Here is a 19364-nt window from a genome sequence, read left to right on the forward strand (position 1 = left end):
AACATTTCAAGAACTTTGAAAGTTTCTTCAAGTGCAGTCGCAAAAACCATCAAGCGCTATGATGAAACTGGCTCTCATGAGAACCGCCACACGAAAGGAAGACCCAGAGTTACCTCTGCTGCAGAGGATAAGTTCATTAGAGTTAACAGCCCAAATAAATGCTTCACAGAGTTCAAGTAACAGACACATCTCAACAGACTGCGTGAATCAGGCCTTCATGGTCATATTGCTGCAAAGAAACCACTACTAAAGGACACCAATAATAAGAAGAGACTTGCTTGGGCCAAGAAACACGAGCAATGGACATTACACCGGTGGAAATCTGTCCTTTGGTTTGATGAGTCCAAATCAGATGCTGCATCAGATGACCTTGCCTCCACAATCACCCGAGCTCAACCCAATTGAGATGGTTTGGGATGAGTTGGACCGCAGAGTGAAGGAAAAGCAGCCAACAAGGGCTCAGCATATGTGGGAACTCCTTCAAGACTGTTGAAAAAGCATTCCAGGTGAAGCTGGTTGAGAGAATGCCAAGAGTGAGCAAAGCTGTCATCAAGGTAAAGGGTGGCTACTTTGAAAAATCTCAATTCTAAAATATATTTTGATTTGTTTATCACTTTTTTGGTTACTCCATGATTCCATATGTGTTATTTCATAGTTTTGATGTCTTCACTATTATTCTACAATGTAGAAAATATTAAAAATTAAGAAAAAATGTTGAATGAGTAGGTGTGTCCAAACCTTTGACTGGTACGTTAAATCAGTGTGCTAAGTAGGTTGCAAACGTGATTTAAATATTCCTAAACATTATTACGTTAATACATTAGAATAAAATGCAGAACGTTTTTTGTAAATGTCCCTTCCATGTAATATCATTTCTGTGATCATGAAAACAATGAAAGAAAAATGACCTCATGTTGACCTGTGATCGCGTGGTCAGTTCCATCGCAACAACTTCAGTCACTCAATTCAGTCATTTCAATCAATTCAGTCACTGAAATTACCCAAATCAAACTGAAACCCCAAACCGAGGACATTTAACCAGAGTTTTCTATTGGCTATTTACATTCATCTCACTTTCAGTGTGTGGCTAGGACTGGCTGGGTATTTCAGTTTGCGCCATGCCTTCTTTCTCATAGATGTAACAGCCCACGTTGCCGATGTTCACTCCTTTTGGTCCATACAGGATGCCATAGCAAGGGACGTGGCAGTAAGGTATCCCTTCATGCTGCAGCAACGGAATCAGCAATGTCATGTTACAGTTTTGAATCTGATTGAGATATTATTATTCAACATCCATTCTTTATCATGAGACTGTATCATGACCCTAGACTACAGATGTCAGAATAAGACACACATGAAGGGGCATTTAGCTCTTCTTAATTGCCCCTCCCTGAGGGGATGAATACCCTTCTATTGGTTTGATTCAGTCTGATTTAATTTACCAACCTCAATGCATCTTCAGAGTGTATTATAAATTCATGTTTGCATCCTGAAGATGCAAGAGACTTTAATAATAAAATCACCTTACTTGCACATTTCATTACAAAAATACTGATGCAAATCTTAAAAGCACCCCTGGCTTCTGTCATCTACAGCAGTGGTTTCCAAACCTTTCCACTAAGCCCCCCTTCTCACAGCTCTGCAGTGGTCACTAGCTGGGACAGCCACAAAGTCACAAAGCCTTAAAGGGATACTACGGGATTTTGGCATTGAGGCCTTTTATCTACCTTCCCAGAGTCAGATGAACTTGTGAATACCATTTTTATGTCTCAGTGTGCAATTTAAAGGAAGTTGCTAACTAGCGCTAGGGCAATTGCTAACTAGCGTTAGTGCAATGACTGGAAGTCTATGGGTATCTGCTAGCACACTAGTAGATACCCATAGACTTCCAGTCATTGTGCTAACGCTAGTTAGCATTGGCACACAAAATGACCTCTTACTTACTTCATACTGGACATAGAGACATTAAAATGGTATCCACAAGTTCCTGACTCTGGGAAAATAGATAAAGGGTCTCCTTGCCAAAATCTAGTTTTCCTTTTTCTAGTTTTCCAAAATCTGTTATTCCTTTAATCTAGTATTCCTAAACTTAACCACACTGCTAACCCTAATGCCTAACCCCAACCTTAAATTAAGACCAAAAAGAACATTTTTGTTTTCATACATTTTTGGGATATAGCCAATTTTGACTGTGCAGCTAGCCCATCTAGCAGAAATCAGTCAGTTCTGCCTCCAGGGCAAGATTAATGACAATAAACGTCAACCTACCTTTTAAAGCTAATTTCTTGCAATTGTACACATTTTGCTGACCCCTTAGGACCCCACAGTTTGGGAACCACTACAGTAATAATGTGGATATAATACCTCAGCATGTCCACCAGAGGTCAGTGTCTTCTTACACCTCTCACAGCGCAGGCACGGTCTGTGCCAGTTCCTACCCAGGGACATCACCTTCTCTGCTGCACACACACAGACAAACACGTCACTGCTACCACCTCACTCAGCTGGCATGTCAGGATCATTAATAAACAGTGCACATAGTTCTGTGTGGCTCAGTTGGTAAAAATGTGGTGATTGCAATGCTAAGGTCTCCCGAGTGGTGCAGCGGTCTAAGGCACTGCATCTCAGTGCTTGAGGCGTCACTACAGACACCCTGGTTCGAATCCAGGCTGTATCACAACCGACCATCATTGGGAGTCCCATAGGGCGGTGCACAATTGTCCCAGCGTCATCCGGGTTTGGCCGGTGTAGGCCGTCATTGTAAATAAGAATTTGTTGTTAACTGACTTGCCTAGTTAAATAAAGGTTACACAAGGTCGTGGGTTCAATTCCCACCAAAAATATATGAACTTACTGTACTGTATGTTGCTTTGAAAATATAAACATCCGCTAAACTATCAGTACAAGTCCATTGTAGTTGACAACATAGAAAATAAACATAAGAAGGCAAATGTTGAAATAACAGTCTGACCAAAACATACCGAAATAGACCACTTTCCCACAGCCAGGACAGAGTGAGGTCTCTCCAGCAAATGTCCTGGTTGGAGGGGGAAGAACTGGGAAAAACAGTGACTGGAGGTTATTCATAAGTTCACCCCACATAAATTCATAAATTAACCCCACAGAAACATGCAGATTGTATTCCTCCAAACAGACAGCAAATATAAGGACAAACAGACACAAACTCAGCATACCAGTGACCAAGTCCAGCTGCTACTGTAAAATAAATGGAATCTCCTACAGAATTATTCAATATACACAACTTATCTATTCTAAGTTAACCACATAGTTTGCAGATTGAATAGTAACGCATTGTGATACATACTGTAGAAAAAAGGTTGGATGTTTTTTATCAAAAGGCAAAGCTTCAACAGATTATAAATCATTATAATCGTAACAACGAGCAATCAGCAACTCTCCCACCCCTTCCTTCAAAATCATTTTAATCTTCAAAGGAAACGCAAAGCACAAGTGGTGGAGAAGATCTTTTAAAAAGGTCTGTTGGTCAATCTTGAATCTTGTAATCAGAGATGGTTCTTTAAAGACACAGAGTTAGACATCTCTTGTGCTGCAAATCACTTCAAAACCATTGGTCCTGATTTAGAGGGTTTATATCTTAAAAATGTATCTTAGATACAAGCCAGTGAAGTGTGAAGTGTCACTAACACAATTGGCTCGTCTGTCGGAAAAGCCTCATTAAGGAAAAATATTTCAGGAAGTGAGCCAATCAAAGCTGGCCAATGAAAATTCCTCAATCCTCCCCAGTGACAAACAGAAAGAGGGTCATTACAAGTGTGTGTGTGTGTGCGCGTGCGTGCATGTTTGTGTGTGAAACAAGACAGTCATTACAACCATTTGGTGGTGAGTAACCCTCTCTACTCCCTTTATGTTGCTATATTTAACCCTTAACGGTCATACTTGGAGCACTTGGCAAGGCCAGTTTATTTGAGCAGCCCTGATAAAAAGGACTGGTTCAAATCAAATCAAACTTTATTTGTCACATGCGCCGAATGCAACATGTGTAGACCTTACCGTGAAATGCTTACTTACAAGCCCTTAACCAACAGTGCGTTTGTGCGCGAGGTTGCGAGAGCTAAGGAGGGTATTTGTTTTTCATCAAGACAATATGCTACTCTAAGCTCCCTTAATTAATAATACTACTACTCCCCCTCCGTCGCTTTAGCCTGGTCCCAAATCGGTTTGTGCTGTCTTGCTCAGCTCCAGTGGACATTGTTTAGCATGACAAACAGATCTGGGATCCACTGTCCCTTGCCTTTGGGCTGGTTCCAGGTGATCTGCATGGTGGTCCATGGTGTGGTGGGGGATCCCTCGGAGGGGCAGTCGAAGGTGGGTTGAGGAGTGTCGTAGATGTAGGAGCCTGCCCCTCCGATGTTCACACCTGGATGAGAGGAGAGGAATTTGGTTGTCAGTGTGATTTATTTAAAAAAGGAAACTTAAGCCCCAGTAGAGGTCCTACTGCATAACTCCCATCTTGGATGATAGACTGAAAACAGAGGAGGAAGAGGCCAAGGGGAAATGCCTGCTGTTTTTCAGTTGGGTTTGAGGTTTCTTTATCCAAACATCCAGAACCAAACCCCGCCCCCATCCAACCCAAACCACCAGAGACACACACATTCCAGACAAATTCCTTGTTTCTGTATGTATGGACTGGGTCAACTCAACTGTAATGTAGGATGATCTCATTCTTTATGGATAATCTATGAAGCTACTCAAAATCATTTTCTTTGATATGAACGGAAGTTTGTCAGTGTCACCCTCTTTACATTTAACTTCCCCAGTCTATTGGCCCCTAACTGCTGGAACCCAGGTCCCATCTAGGAAATTAGATTAGACTTTCTCTTCCAGGTGTTATGGCACCCCCACAACAACAATCATGTGATATGCAGGCATGGTCATATTAGGTTGCTGGTTGCCTCTGTAGTCAGTTTTTCAATAGAGTGAAACATTGCACTCAATAAACTGTGGTAGCTTTCAACAGTGTGTAGATATCTATATTTCTTTCAGTTCTTCAGTAAGCCCTTGTGTTCATACACTACTACACGATTAAAGCATCACATTGGGGAATAATCCAATTAAAATCTAAGTTGTGAAATCATGTCTGTGTCCTGTCCAAATGGCACCCTATTCCATTTATAGTGCACCACATTTAACCAGGGCCCATAGGGCTTTGGGCAAAAGTAGTGCACTGTATGGTTCTATTGACTTAAAAAAGCGAAGTACCTCAGATTACATCAGAGTTCATTCATGCCGTCATAAACCCAAAGTTGTATGTATTTCTTCCATTGCGTAGGCGGACATGATGTAGTGTGGTGTGATGTGTACACCATAATTATGAATCAACTTTTTTAAATGGCACATACAAATCCTAGGATTTTGGTGTGGTCCAAATTTTTGTCAAAGATTTAAGCAAATTGAAATTGAAGGAACTTTAAGAAATGAGGCCCACCTGGTTAGGAGTAATAATTGAATAGGCTCTGGCCAGGCTGCATTACACCAGGGCAGGAGGTCATTATAGATGTATAAATATCCGTCTGGGCCCCACACAGCACACTGATGAGGTCATGCACTTTGATGCATTGGAAATGCCTTGAAAAACCATATAGCATCTGTGTGATAAAATGGTCTAATGTTTTTAACATTATTTTCTTAATCATTCAACTACTTTTATGGCTGTTTGTGTGAGTGGGGAAAGGAGTGCATTTGTGATACTGTATGAAGTGTGGTGGTGTTTAAGTGTGTACGTGTGTGTGTGTGTAACGGGTATAGGGTTATTTTTTTTATTCAGCAGCACTGTGTATCCAAGACAATTTCCCCCTCGGGGACAACAAAGTTTATCCTATCCTATATGCTATAGCCATTCTTCCTCATCATATATTTGTGATGAGGCTTTTTAACAGTAATCGCTTACCTTTGGGTCCAAAGAGAGTTCCGTAGCATGGTTTGTGACAGTAGGGCAGTCCATCATGCTGAAAGACAAAGAATAATATTAACAAATAATCTATTATAAGAAATAGCTGAATATGGTTCATTAATAAAAACAAATATACAATTGAAGTTCAACTTCAGCTGTAACTATTTACTGAAACAGTACTACTTATTATGGAAATAAACTGTTTACTGAAGTTGAAACTACTGAAACGGTTCACAATTCACTGAAACTGAACTTTACAGTCAGTCAGCGTCACTGTAAAGCATTAGGTTTAAACCAATCAGACAGAGGTTATATTTCAGGAATGTGACCGCTGACTGGAATTGTCACAAATCGCATCCTATTCTGTTTATAGTGCACTGCATTTGACCTGGGCCCATAGGGCAGAAATTGTCTTTCAAATATATACAAATGCCTTCTCCTGACCCCTTCAAGTTAATTATGGAGGAGCTCTCTCTGTCAATCCTAAAATGGACTGGGCCGAGCAGAGCAGAGAGATCCTTCCAACTCAAATTCCTGTCAAACACCTCCCCAATTCAGACTTTCATTTGAGCAAACTGCTTCTATATGCTCTAGCTAGCTCCCTCACATTTCGGGGCATGAACTGGGAATAAAGCAATATTTAGACAACTAACACCCATCTGAGAGGAGGATAGGAGAGATTTAGGATGCTGTGACCTCACCAGGCTCTTCAAGCTCTTCAGTCTAAATAGCTGCATAAGAAACCAACCATAGAGAGTTAGTCCCAAATGGCACCCTATTGCATTACTTTTGACCAGGGCCCATGGGGTCAAAAGTAGTGCACAATTTAGTGAATAGGGTGCCTTTTATGACTCAACCTTAGAAACACGCAATGAATGTGACACACCTCTTTTCGGACCAACACTGGGTTATTGTGTGTGACACAGCTCAAACAGTACCTATATGAATAAATGCACACACACTGTCGAACACAGCTCACTCTGAACACACAGGAATGATCTGTGTGTGTGTTTGTGTGCGTGCGTGCGAGATATGTGTCCTCAAGCAGAATAATATTTAATTACTTGACAAACTCCCTTACGCCACAAGAACAGCAAAGTAAGACAAACCAAAGCTCCAAAGAAGATTCTCCAAAAACACTGAAGTCACTCTCTAATGAAATACCTTTTTGCTGCGTAAATAGCTTCAGATCATCCCAGTATAACATAAGGTTATTTCATTGTCAGGAACAATGGTAACACCGTGTAGGTACATATTAAGAAATGGCATTTAGTGTGGAATTGTTTGCGGTTCAATTGCATTGATGTGGATACAGGACTCTAAACTGCGATCTATTTGGTCGCATATGCAACAAAATATTTTGCTGTGCGACAAAAAAAAAATATATATTTGTACATGAATTTTTTCATAATAATTGTTGTAATGATAAGGCCTTGCTGTACCATTGTTTCCCGAGCGTAGATTTGTTAGCGTCCTGCTTGCACCATTAATACAACAAAAACTGACCGTAGCGTGAAATTTAGAAAGCAAGAAAACAGCTAAGTATTCCTAAATACGCACATGATTTTCATAGTGAATCACTGAATGAAAACTGATTAATCGTGTAACTGTAATTAACTAGGTCGGGGCACCAAGGAAAATATTCAGATTACAAAGTTATAATTTTCCTAATATAACTTTCAGATATTATAATATCTGATCGATTAGTCTTCTGATTTAATGATGTATTCTTTACCTCACGTCAATCTCATTCCAAACGTCGTAAATTGTTGGTTATCTGCACGAACCCAGTCTTCACTATGAGTCATCCATACATCAATTGTCTTAAAATCATTTATTTACTAAACTAAATAATTCACAGAAATGCATAATCAAACAGATATGGTTACAAGGAAATGATAGGAGAATGTGCCCTAGTGGTCTAAACCGGCATGGCGGCTTGTTAAACAAAAGGGGTAGTTCAGAATTGAAAATTATACAATTGAACTGCTAATCCTTTGCACATGAACGCTCACTCATTCGGGAACAATTGCAATCAATATATATATATATATATATATGCTCAGTGTGTCGTTGGGATCTTTGTTGGAAAGGTCGTTCTGTTGGAGAGTTCTCTCTCTCGGTTAGAATGGATCTTTCAAAGCGACATTCGTTCATGTCGTTATAGGACAGATGTTTCCGGCGGTTGTCGCGTTCAATGATACTGAATTCCTAGCTGCAGACTAGTAATTAATATCAAAGACTTGTTCTTATTCTGTATCGATAGTCTAATAGTTTAACCACGTTGTATTGTTAAAGTTCAGTAGAGGGATGCATGGTCAAACCTATTAGCCAACTCGTAATGAAGTGGAGGCCTGGTCTGGTGATAGAAACCCTGGGTGGGGGTTTTATTCTGAATGACAGAAAAAGGCTGTCTCATGACGCCAGGTCTCGTCTGTTCATGGGGGCGTGCTGATGACTTGGTAAAACTTTAAACAGAAAATACAATTCTCTCACATTAACATCTTACAAGCATCCCAACATATTCCAAATAGCTTTATCCTTCATTAATTTTATACAACCATTTAGATGTAAGTCTCATAGCTGAGGCTAGTATATAAACATTTATGGTAATATGGCCGTATTGTCTCTCATGAGTTTCACAAAATTGTACCTAACGGACCAGTTCATAGCTGGATTCTTCACCGATCTTTTATACCTTCTCCAGAACATAAATGCCGTTCGGTTCTCCAATTCTGTGAGGTGGAAGAATCCTTTGTTCTCTATACTGTGGCCATGAGGAGAGAATTTCCTCATAGGAATTTACGACCGCTCTCACAGAGCCTGGTGTCAGAAGTATAGAGGTTGGGGGATGGTGCATAGAAAAGGCCTGGTGCAGAGGGAGGGGGGTCAACTGTGCTCGCTGCACCCAAAGAGGGCAACGTCATGACAATCACTTCCTGTATAGCTATTTCAGGCTCTCTATATACGGACACTGAGGTCTGGAACATTGTGTCTAGGACAGCCTGTGACTCAGCTCCTCCCATGTCTGATCATTTGAAATCATGTTTTTTCTGGAGAGTGGACGTGCGTCCCAAATGGGATTCAACCTTTGATACCACAAGTATCCGTTACAGACCTGACAGTCTGTTGTGATGTCACACGTTGGCCTGTTCATTGTCACACTGTCACTGAGGGCGTGATGTCATGGAGCAGGCGTTTTTCAATGTGATGAATGTGTTAGCATTGTAGGCTACAGTCTAGGAACTAAGGACATGCCTCTCTGACAAGGTCATTATAAATGTATACTTAGTCTTTTAACATCTACTTAACTTTAAAGATGTCAACATCAGGTACCCATGTCTTTTGGCATGTCTGTATTTTCAAAGATCCCAACAGCCAGAAGTACTGAGAGTTCCCCAAATGAGAAACCCTTTCAGGAATGCAAATGCCATTCTCCCCTCTCTGTCCCTCCCTGATGAAAATTTTTATTTGACCCCTGAGAGAGAGAAGTGGAGAATTTGTTATACTTTAAAATGACTCAAATCAAATGGAAACTGTTTATAAATGACAATGGACCTACATTCATTCAGTTTCTTGACTGTGTCCAGCTCGCTAATAATCACAAAAAAATTAAAGCTGGACAGTAAGGGAGCATAGAAAACGTTTTGACAGTGAGGACCTTTTGGCAGACCGACACCCCTGAAGAAGACAGTATCTGGGCTGGTGACAGTGAACTAGCAGTGCTTGTACATTATTCCATGTATACTGTTGGGTTGTGTATTTCATACTGTACAGACAGACCTGTGTAAGAACAATTACCTCTCAAAAGTCAAGCATGTGAACCCTTCCATCCATAAGTAACTCTTAAAGGTGCACTATGCAGAAATCGAATGTTAGTTTGTGACAAAACAAGCAAGTATCGTGTAGATAATCATTGTACCATCTAAACCGCTGTGATTTTTTTCTTCTTCATAACCAAAAATATTGTATTTTCAGCCGTTTGAAGCTGGTGTATAAAACCGAAAGTAAAAGATGCAAAAATTAATCTTAAGAAGAGGAAGCATAGAAATAGCGCACATAGAACAGATATACCGCTTCTTAGACTTGCTTAAATGAGAATGACAGATCTATAACTCATATTTCTATGTGAGTTTGGTCAGGTCGCCCAAAAGGTTACATATTGCAATTTTAAAATCCAACTAGTCTTCAGATGAAAGGACAAAGACAGCATGGAGGTTAAGACTACTAGACTCTAGAGAATACAACCACAGCATGCCATGAATTCTGCTCCCTGTGAACTCTATCAACAAGTATTTCTTTATATGAAAAAAATGTAATGTATTGTTTCCTGGCCCACTGAACCAGCTGTCTGTTCCCTGGCCCACTGAACCAGCTGTCTGTTCCCTGGCCCACTGAACCAGCTGTCTGTTCCCTGGCCCACTGAACCAGCTGCCTGTTCCCTGGCCCACTGAACCAGCTGCCTGTTCCCTGGCCCACTGAACCAGCTGCCTGTTCCCTGGCCCACTGAACCAGCTGCCTGTTCCCTGGCCCACTGAACCAGCTGCCTGTTCCCTGGCCCACTGAACCAGCTGCCTGTTCCCTGGCCCACTGAACCAACTCCCCCATAGTCTCCAAACTAATGTACACTGAAACACTGAAACAAGGCTTGATTTTGTCACTTACTGGTCTGAGATGACCTGAATGAGTAGCCTCAGTCACAGGAGGCTGCTGAGGGGAGGATGGCTCATAATAATGGAGGGAATTGAATGGTATCAAACACATGAAAGCCATATGTTTGATGTGTTCGATACCATTCCATTAATTCCATTCCAGCCATTACTATGAGCCTGTCCTCCCCAATTAAGGTGCCACCAGCCACATGTGGTCTCAGTAGCCCTAGTATCAATCAACTCAAAGACTTGTTTGGGCCAGGACGATGACTTACCCCTGGGTTAGGGTATCAAACATGATCAAACAGGCTTCCAAAACAAGTCTTTGACATTTATCCTACTCAGTGAGACTTGGAGAACACTAGTCAGGAGACCAACCATACCTGACCAGACTATTGGGCCTCTAACTAGAATTCTTTTAAACCCAGTTACCTGGAGTCTGTGATAAGTGAAAAATATAATTTAGAGTGCACATTTAGATGAATGTGTTATATAGCCTTTCCAGACACTGGCTAGAATAGTTCTGATCCCCTTCTGTCATTTTTTGACAGCCACAGATAGCGGCCGAGTCGGGACTCAAACCCCCCCTGCCAGGGGGCATATGTGGTCCCCCACTGGCTCGACACTGCCTAGTTTTTATCCATTGTTTTATTTGTTGTCTTTTACTATTTTTAGTACAATAAACCCTCACTGGGGATCCATGCACCGAGCTGAGTCTTCATTGTCCAGGCCCACCTGTGCTGCCTTCATTTTGAGCTTCTTTTCAAACTCTGTTATCCTTCTTTTGATATGTATATTTCTGGGATTTGCTTATTATTGTTCTGACTGTGGGGATGAGTCATCCTTGAACAGTTGCTGTTACTATGACTGTACAGTAAAGCTCCTTTCTTACATTTTACAGGACATCCTGTACATGACTAGGCAGAAATGTGGGGTCATGAGAGATCATACAAGAGGATTACACTGTTAATACTACACTAGCAATAACATAACCCTACACTTTCTAGGTACTAATGGAATTACTTTGTTTCAAACATCTGGGATCATATTCACAAAGATTCTCAGATTAGGAGTGCCTCGGTTTTGATTTTAGATCTTAATGAATGAAGATTACATGGACAGTGGGATCCTGATCCTAGATCAGCACTCCTACTCTAAGACACTATGAATACTGGCCCTGACCCTTACTAAAGTCTTAATACTTGCATTCCCCAACCCTTCGTTATTTCCATCCATCATCCTCAGTGTCATATTTGTCTTGAGGAAGAAGCACCCTGGTGAAACAAGAGACAAGTCCTCTTGACAGAGTTCAATTAAACATTCACTCGAATTAGAGACGTCCCCTGAGCTAACATTCCATTCCGCTACTAGGCTGGCTAACTGCCATGCTTAGGGGAGGACACAGTGTGTTTGTGTGTGTGTGTGTGTGTGTGTGTGTGTGTGTGTGTGTCCCATGTCTGTGAGATGGGGGTGCAGTCAGATATACAAGCCCTAGATTCTGAACTTGAACGATTCAGCTCAGTGAGCTAGAAAATTCCCTAAGTCTTTTGAGCGGGACAATGAAAGGTGGCATGACACTGTCTGCGTTCTAAATGGCACCATATTCCCTATGTAGTGCCCTATATACTGTACACAAAGTTTTGTAAAAACAACAGGATTTTTTTTTGACAGTGTAGGGAATAGGGTACCATTTGGGACGCAGACACAGAAGAAAGGATCTGGGTCACAATGCCTGGTGAGGGATCGGAGTGGACAAAGGATGAGTGTCAGATTATTCTAAAGCCACGCTTTGGTTCACAGACCAGCTACAATTAAAGGGACCCACAAAAACATAGCCGCTCAACAGTTTCATTCTTGAGATGATTGGAATTTCTAGGCCACTGAATTTCACAGCCACTGTTATCTGACTTCTAATGTAGATGCGCCAGAGCAACTTTTAATTTGAGTTTATATATGGGCCTAAAAGCAACTCACTTAACTGACAACACCCCTTAGTTGTGATACAGTTTATGCTCAAATAGCTTTACATTGTATGGGGGTTAGTGGCCTGCCCTACTCCCGCCGTCCCCATGCAACCCCTTTCCTCTCTCCCATTCTCTTGAGTAGGATAGCACATTCCTTCGCTGTATCTTTCTCTGTCTCGCCCCCTCCCTCCCTCCCTTTATTCTTGGGTAAGATAGCATCTCTCGCTCTCTCTTGCTCTCGTCCCGAGTGGCGCAGTGGTCTAAGGCTGTATCACAACCGCCGGTGATCGAGAGTCCCATAGGGCGGCGCACAATTGGCCCAGCATCGTCCGGGTTAGGGGAGGGTTTGGCCGGGGTAGGCCATCATTGTAAATAAGAATTTGCTCTTAACTGACTTGCCTGGTTAAATAAAGTATAAATAAATAAAAAAATCTCTCTCTGTAGATAGGATATTTGATTTGATTACGGTCACAGGGCTTCCCTTTACCTCAGCGTGGTTGCCAGCCGACAGGGTTTTGTTACAGCGTTTGCATTTCAGGCAGAACCGGTGCCAGTTCTTCCCCAGCGAGCTCACTTTCTCAGCTGCAGGACAGAAAGAGAGAGAAAATGACAACACAGTATAAACAATGGAGTAGGCCTTGTTGTTTCCAGTAATTAACACACAATTAACACAATATGCTATATTTGTTGCACCTGTGCGTGAGAATGCTGTACAAATATAACTCTGATGTGGTTATAGTGCCCCATCAATTGAAAATGTATAGAGGACAGATTGGAGTGGCAGCAAGTCGTAAAGGTGCTACGCCTAGAATTTCCCCTATGTGGATGTTAGGTGAATTGCAATAGCACTAAGCTGCATTCAAAACCAATCTCCCTCTACCCTGGATCTCATTTCCCCGTAACATGGCTGAGACTAGTGACTGACTCGAGCTTGAGCCTTTCACAGCAATTTAGATGGTACAATGATTCCCTACACTACTAAGTGCTTGTTTTCTCACACAAACTGAAATTGAGCAAATGGTGTAGAATATTTGAAACCAAGAAATGACAGAGCAATTTCTACAATGGCCATTTGACCCAATGTCCACTAGATAACACAGCTACAAAGTCAAAACAGCTTTCCTGTTTTTACAACAGATGCCGCTCCGGCAGGAGAATCAATTACATAAATTACTGCCTTGCAGACCTTTGGCATTCTAGTTGTCAATTTGTTGAGGTAACCTGAAGAGATTTCACCCCATGCTTCCTGAAGCACCTCCCACAAGTTGGATTGGCTTGATGGGCTCTTCTTACGTACCATACAGTCAAGCTGCTCCCACAACAGTTCAATAGGGTTGAGATCCGGTGACTGTCCTGGCCACTCCATTATAGACAGAATACCAGCTGACTGCTTCTTCCCTAAATAGTTATTGCATAGTTTGGAGCTGTGCTTTGGGTCATTGTCCTGTTGTAATAGGAAATTGGCTCCAATTAAGAGCAGTCCACAGGGTATGGCATGCGTTGCAAAATAGAGTGATAGCCTTCCTTCTTCAAGATCCCTTTAACCCTGTACAAATCTCCCACTTTACTTCCACCAAAGCACCCCCAGACCATCACATTGCCTCCACCATGCTTGACAGATGGCATCAAGCATCTTTTCATTTGTTCTGCGTCTCACGAATGTTCTTTGTGATCCGAACACCTCAAACTTAGATTCGTCTGTCCATAACATTTTTGTCCAATCTTCCACTGTCCAGTGTTCTTTTGCCCATCTTAATCTTTTATTTTTATTGGCCAGTCTGAGATATGGCTTTTTCTTTGCAACTCTGCCTAGAAGGCCAGCATCCCGGAGTCGCCTCTTCACTGTTGACGTTAAGACTGGTGTTTTGCAGGTACTATTTAATTAAGCTGCCAGTTGAGGACTTATGAGGTGTCTGTTTCTTAAACTAGACACTAATGTACTTGTCCTCTTGCTCAGTTGTGCACCGGGGCCTCCCACCCCTCTTTCTATTCTGGTTCGAGCCAGTTGGCTCTGTTCTGTGAAGGGAGTAGTACACAGCATTGTACGAGATCTTCAGTTTCTTGGCAATTTCTCGCATGAAATAGCCTTCATTTCTCAGAACAAGAATATACTGATGAGTATCAGAAGAAAGTGCTTTGTTTCTGGCCATTTTGAGCCTTTAATCGAACCCACAAATGCTGATGCTCCAGATACTCAACTAGTCTAAAGAAGGCCAGTTTTATTGTTTCTTTAATCAGCACAACAGTTTTCAGCTGTGCTAGCATAATTGCAAAAGGGTTTTCTAATGATCAATTAGCCTTTTAAAAGGATAAACTTGGATTAGCTAACACAACGTGCCATTGGAACACAGGAGTGATGGTTGCTGATAATGGGCCTCTGTACGGCTATGTAGACATTACATTAAAAATCAGCCGTTTCCAGCTACAATAATCATTTACAACATTAACAATGTCTACATTGTATTTCTGATCAATTTGATGTTATTTTAAATGGACAAAAAAATAGTTTTTCTTTCAAAAACAAGGATATTTCTAAGTGACCCCAAACTTTTGAACGGTAGTGTATATTATGGAAATGTTCAGAAATTACAATGCAAACATTTAGTAAAAATCTTATGTGTAGCACCTTTAAACCTTAAATGGTTGAACATTTTGGCATGTCCATTTGGTCTTTTTTGCCTTGTAGTCGCTGCCAGTTTGGAAGGCTTTGTTAAGGCCTTTTCCTAGCAGCCAACCTGCTTGTACTAATCCCCTATAATTACACAAAAACACTATGAAATACAAACCCCTCCCTCCCTTCATTCATTCATTCATTCATTCATACATTTATTTATTAATTCATTAATTCATACATTTATTCCGATTATGGTAGCGTCTACTTTTTTTTACAGTATAATACAGTCAGTTGTATAGTATTGTACTGTGTCATTACACAGTACTTGCGTTGATACCGTATTTATATTACAGTAGGTGTACTGTAATATGAAATACTGAATTTTACTTGCCACCAAGTTGCATGTAAACTACTGTCAAAATCACAGTAACCCCTTTACAGTGTACACTACCGGTCAACATTTTTTCGAACACCTACTCATTCAAGGGTTACTCTTTATTTTTACTATGAGAGACAGTTTCATCAGTTTTATCATAGCGCTTGATGGTTTTTGCAACTGCACTTGAAGAAACTTTCAAAGGTCTTGAAATTTTCCGTATTAACTGACCTTCATGTCTAAAAGTAATAATGGACTGTCAATTCTATTTGCTTATTTGAACTGTTCTTGCCAAAATATGCACTTGGTCTTTTACCAAATTGGGCTATCTTCTGTATATCAACACAACGGATTGGCTCAAACACATTAAGAATGAAAGAAATTCCCCAAATTAACTTTTAAGAAGGCACACCTGTTAATTGAAATGTATTCCAGGTGACTACCTCATGAAGCTGGTTGAGAGAATGCCAAACGTGTGCAAAGCTGTCAAAGGCAAAGGGTGGCTATTTGAAGAATCTCAAATATAACACTTTTTTGGTTACTACATGATTCCATATGTGTTATTTTATAGTTGTGATGTCTTCACTATTTTTCTACATTGTTGAAAATAGTAAAAATAAAGAAAAACCCTTGAATGAGTTGGTGTTCTAAAACGTTTGACATGGTAGTGTACATCTCTATTTGTGTCACGTCCTGACCAGTAAGGGGTCATTTTGTTATTATAGTATGGTCATGACGTGGCAGGGGTGTGTTTGATTTATGTGTCTTGGGTTTTTGGGTAATGTTCTATGTTGTCTATTTCTATGTTTGGATGTCTAGTCTATTTCTATGTTCAGGTTTGGTTTGGCCTTCAATTGGAAGCAGCTGTTCTTCGTTGCGTCTAATTGGAGGCCATATTTAAGTAGGGGGTTTTTGTCACTGTGTTTGTGTATAGTTGTTCCATGTATAGCCTTACAGGACTGTTTTGTTTGTCGGTGTTTGTTATTTTTGTTAAGTGCTCACGGTTATCCAAATAAAAAAGGAAGATGAGCACGAGACCCGCTGCGCCTTGGTCCACTTTTTACGACGCACCTGACAATTTGGGACATTATACAAAGGGTTTCCTTCATGTTGTTTCACAGGGTAGGCTATAACCAACACAGACTTTGTACTCTACCCTCTCCTTGAAATGTTATTGGACATTTTGACCCCTCTCCCTCTGCCTATAACGGGTTACCACACTTCAGCATAAATAAGGGTTCAACTTGCAGACAAATCAATAGACAAAAGTGTATTTGAGACAAGAGTGAGAACAACCAAGAGCTGCAGCTTGTAGCCTCCTTCCAGTGGTTTAACTTATATAACCCGTGTAACCTTGCCTATACGTTAAAGTAAATAAACATGTAAAGTTTTAACTCATCCTCGTTGAATGTCTTGGAATAATCAGTCAACATTCCAGAGACATCTGGTTAAGAATGTATGCACATGATGAAACTAGTCCCAGCGGCAGAGAAGCTGCAAAACCCTTAGCCTGGTTTTAAAAAGGTAACTTTAATTAGATTTTTCTATTGTCTTTTGATAATACATTATCTTATGATAAAGTCTTCACGTTTAGCCTATTCTGACAGTTCTGCAACCCAAAGTCATCAGCCGGGACAACTTGGCATTCATGCCTCGGCAACCCCCCGACACTCTCCGGGTCGCCCCAATGCCAAGCACTTCACATAACATTTTTCTCCTCTTCACAAAGGCATTTGCAAGACATACAGGGTTTGGATTCAGTTATATTCTATTATGTTCGTATCTGCACAAATTATCCCTACAATAACCATTTGAATGTTTTATTTCAGTAAATTTTCATTTAGTTATCGTAAATCATAACCATCACTCTTAAAAATATGCAATCCAAATTCTCTGATCATCTTCAATATTCAGATTATTTTTCATTGGCTCAGGCTATAAATTTACAAAAATTATTCCTTACCAAAAAACACATCTTTTGTGCATCTGGGGCACCTCGACGTCATTCTTCAAAAAAGCTTTGTCCAGCTGATGATCTACTCCCACTCCAAAGACCTTCAAATTCTATCTGTGAGGCTGGCAGAATGATGCAGTACCTTCAACTGTGTTCAATTTCAAGTAAAGGGACTTCGGGGCTCCGCCTCCGAATGGGAGGTGTGGAGTAGGGTGAAGTTGACCCTAGATGCTGATCTTGGGCCAGTTTTGCATTTTCCCCACTGATTGTTAATGTTAGGATTCCAGGAAGGAAGCTGATCCAAGATCTGTAGGCCTTCATAGGGGAAATCTCACCCCAGAGCAATGGGAGGTGTAGCCTACCGTGCCATCCTATTGAACGAACACACCCACTCTATTAAGAACAGGACATAGGAAACCTGCAGTACCCTGACATGAACCTGGGCCCGCGGCAGCACTCACCAGAGCTGTTGTGTCCATGTATTTTGTAGGCCTACATGAGAAATATGTTTCCACCAGGGAAAATGTAAAGGCATACCCTAACATCAACAATCAGAAACCCAGAATAAGCTACATGTGTCGGTGAAACAAAAACATTTTACTGTGTCCACTTTGCCCAGTGTAAAGAGGCCCTACCCTCATCAACAGCTCTCACAAACGAACTCAAATCAAGATGATACTACTGTCAGGCCAATCTTCCAAGTAGCCTACACTCCGAACTGTGTATGTGGCTCTCTGTCCCCACTCAGTGGACAAAGCTATCCCCACACCACACAGGCTGCGTGGGATTGATACGATTATAGACTTGTAAATAAATTATAGGAGCATCAAATCGTGTTTATAAGGGTAGCTTAATGTTGGGATATAATAATAAGCCTATGGAATTTCATGAGGTATATCATTTATTCGCTGAAATTACTATTATCTTACAGACTGTGGCTTTACGTTATCCTCTCATTAACAAATATCTAGGCATATTGATATAAAAATATAAAAAATGATATCAAAGGGTCTGCATTTTGTTGGACACAGAATTCATTCATGCAGGTCATTGTAATGAAACAACATCACTGTCTCCAAGTCCAAGTCTACAACATAGCCGATCAAAAGTATTGGGAATAAGCGCCAAGGAACATGTGGGCAGAGATTTCCTGAATCCTGAGTGGTCCGACCATTTCCCAAGGAAGCGTAACATCTGTCTGTGGTAGCGGTGTTCGCTGTACAGACAAGGCAGAAGATGTAGCCCAATGTATTTGTTTGTTGTATAATGCATGTGAGTAGCACAGATGTGTATCTCTGTTTTAACCAATAGGCCTCAGTAACCAGCTGTAGGACTATTTGTGCCTTAGTCGGACTCGCACATAGAGGCATTGATACAGTGTAAACAGTGTCAAACGAGAAGGCTAAACTTCTGAAATCGGTTCATTTCGAATACAACTTCATGCACTGCACACGCAAACACATAGATGTGGGCTTTTTATTCCCTGTTTCTCAAAATTCATAGGGCACTCGCACATCTGAGCCATCCCTTTTTGCAGGTGCATGACAACAGTTGAACAAGATGAGAAAAAAGAAGAAACCCGCACACTGCTCTTGCTACTATCTCTACTCTTTAATAGGCTTTATGCATCTGCCTCAAGGCCTTCGTCAGAGCGCTTTCTCTCATCTTATTCCAAATGTCTGAAATACAATCAGACATTAGCGGGGTCTAGGCTTTGCCACAATATGTAGTATGTTTCCTCCAAACGTGGTCCTCACTCACTATTCCCCATCACACCTCTAGCACAAAATTAGTTGGATGTTTCACTAGACTATTTAAAGGCACAGTCTGTTAGATGTCTACTAATTTCAAGTAATTCATGAAATATACAGT

At 41.0% G+C, this 19364-nt stretch overlaps 1 protein-coding gene across 1 annotated transcript; it reads right to left on the bottom strand.

Annotated features, from left to right (window-relative positions):
• Positions 1-672: 672 nt before the first annotated feature.
• LOC115193591 (cysteine-rich protein 3) lies at positions 673-17661 on the bottom strand. Its single transcript, XM_029752375.1, has 7 exons — positions 17502-17661; positions 13036-13130; positions 5930-5987; positions 4274-4399; positions 2982-3056; positions 2365-2459; positions 673-1225 (listed from the first exon to the last, which is right to left on the bottom strand). The coding sequence occupies exons 1-7, from the start codon at positions 17542-17544 to the stop codon at positions 1088-1090; spliced, it is 630 nt and encodes a 209-aa protein (XP_029608235.1). The 5' UTR covers positions 17545-17661; the 3' UTR covers positions 673-1087.
• Positions 17662-19364: the final 1703 nt, after the last annotated feature.

The sequence above is a fragment of the Salmo trutta genome, chromosome 5, assembly GCF_901001165.1.
Source record: "Salmo trutta chromosome 5, fSalTru1.1, whole genome shotgun sequence".
NCBI classification, from domain to species: Eukaryota; Metazoa; Chordata; class Actinopteri; order Salmoniformes; family Salmonidae; genus Salmo; species Salmo trutta.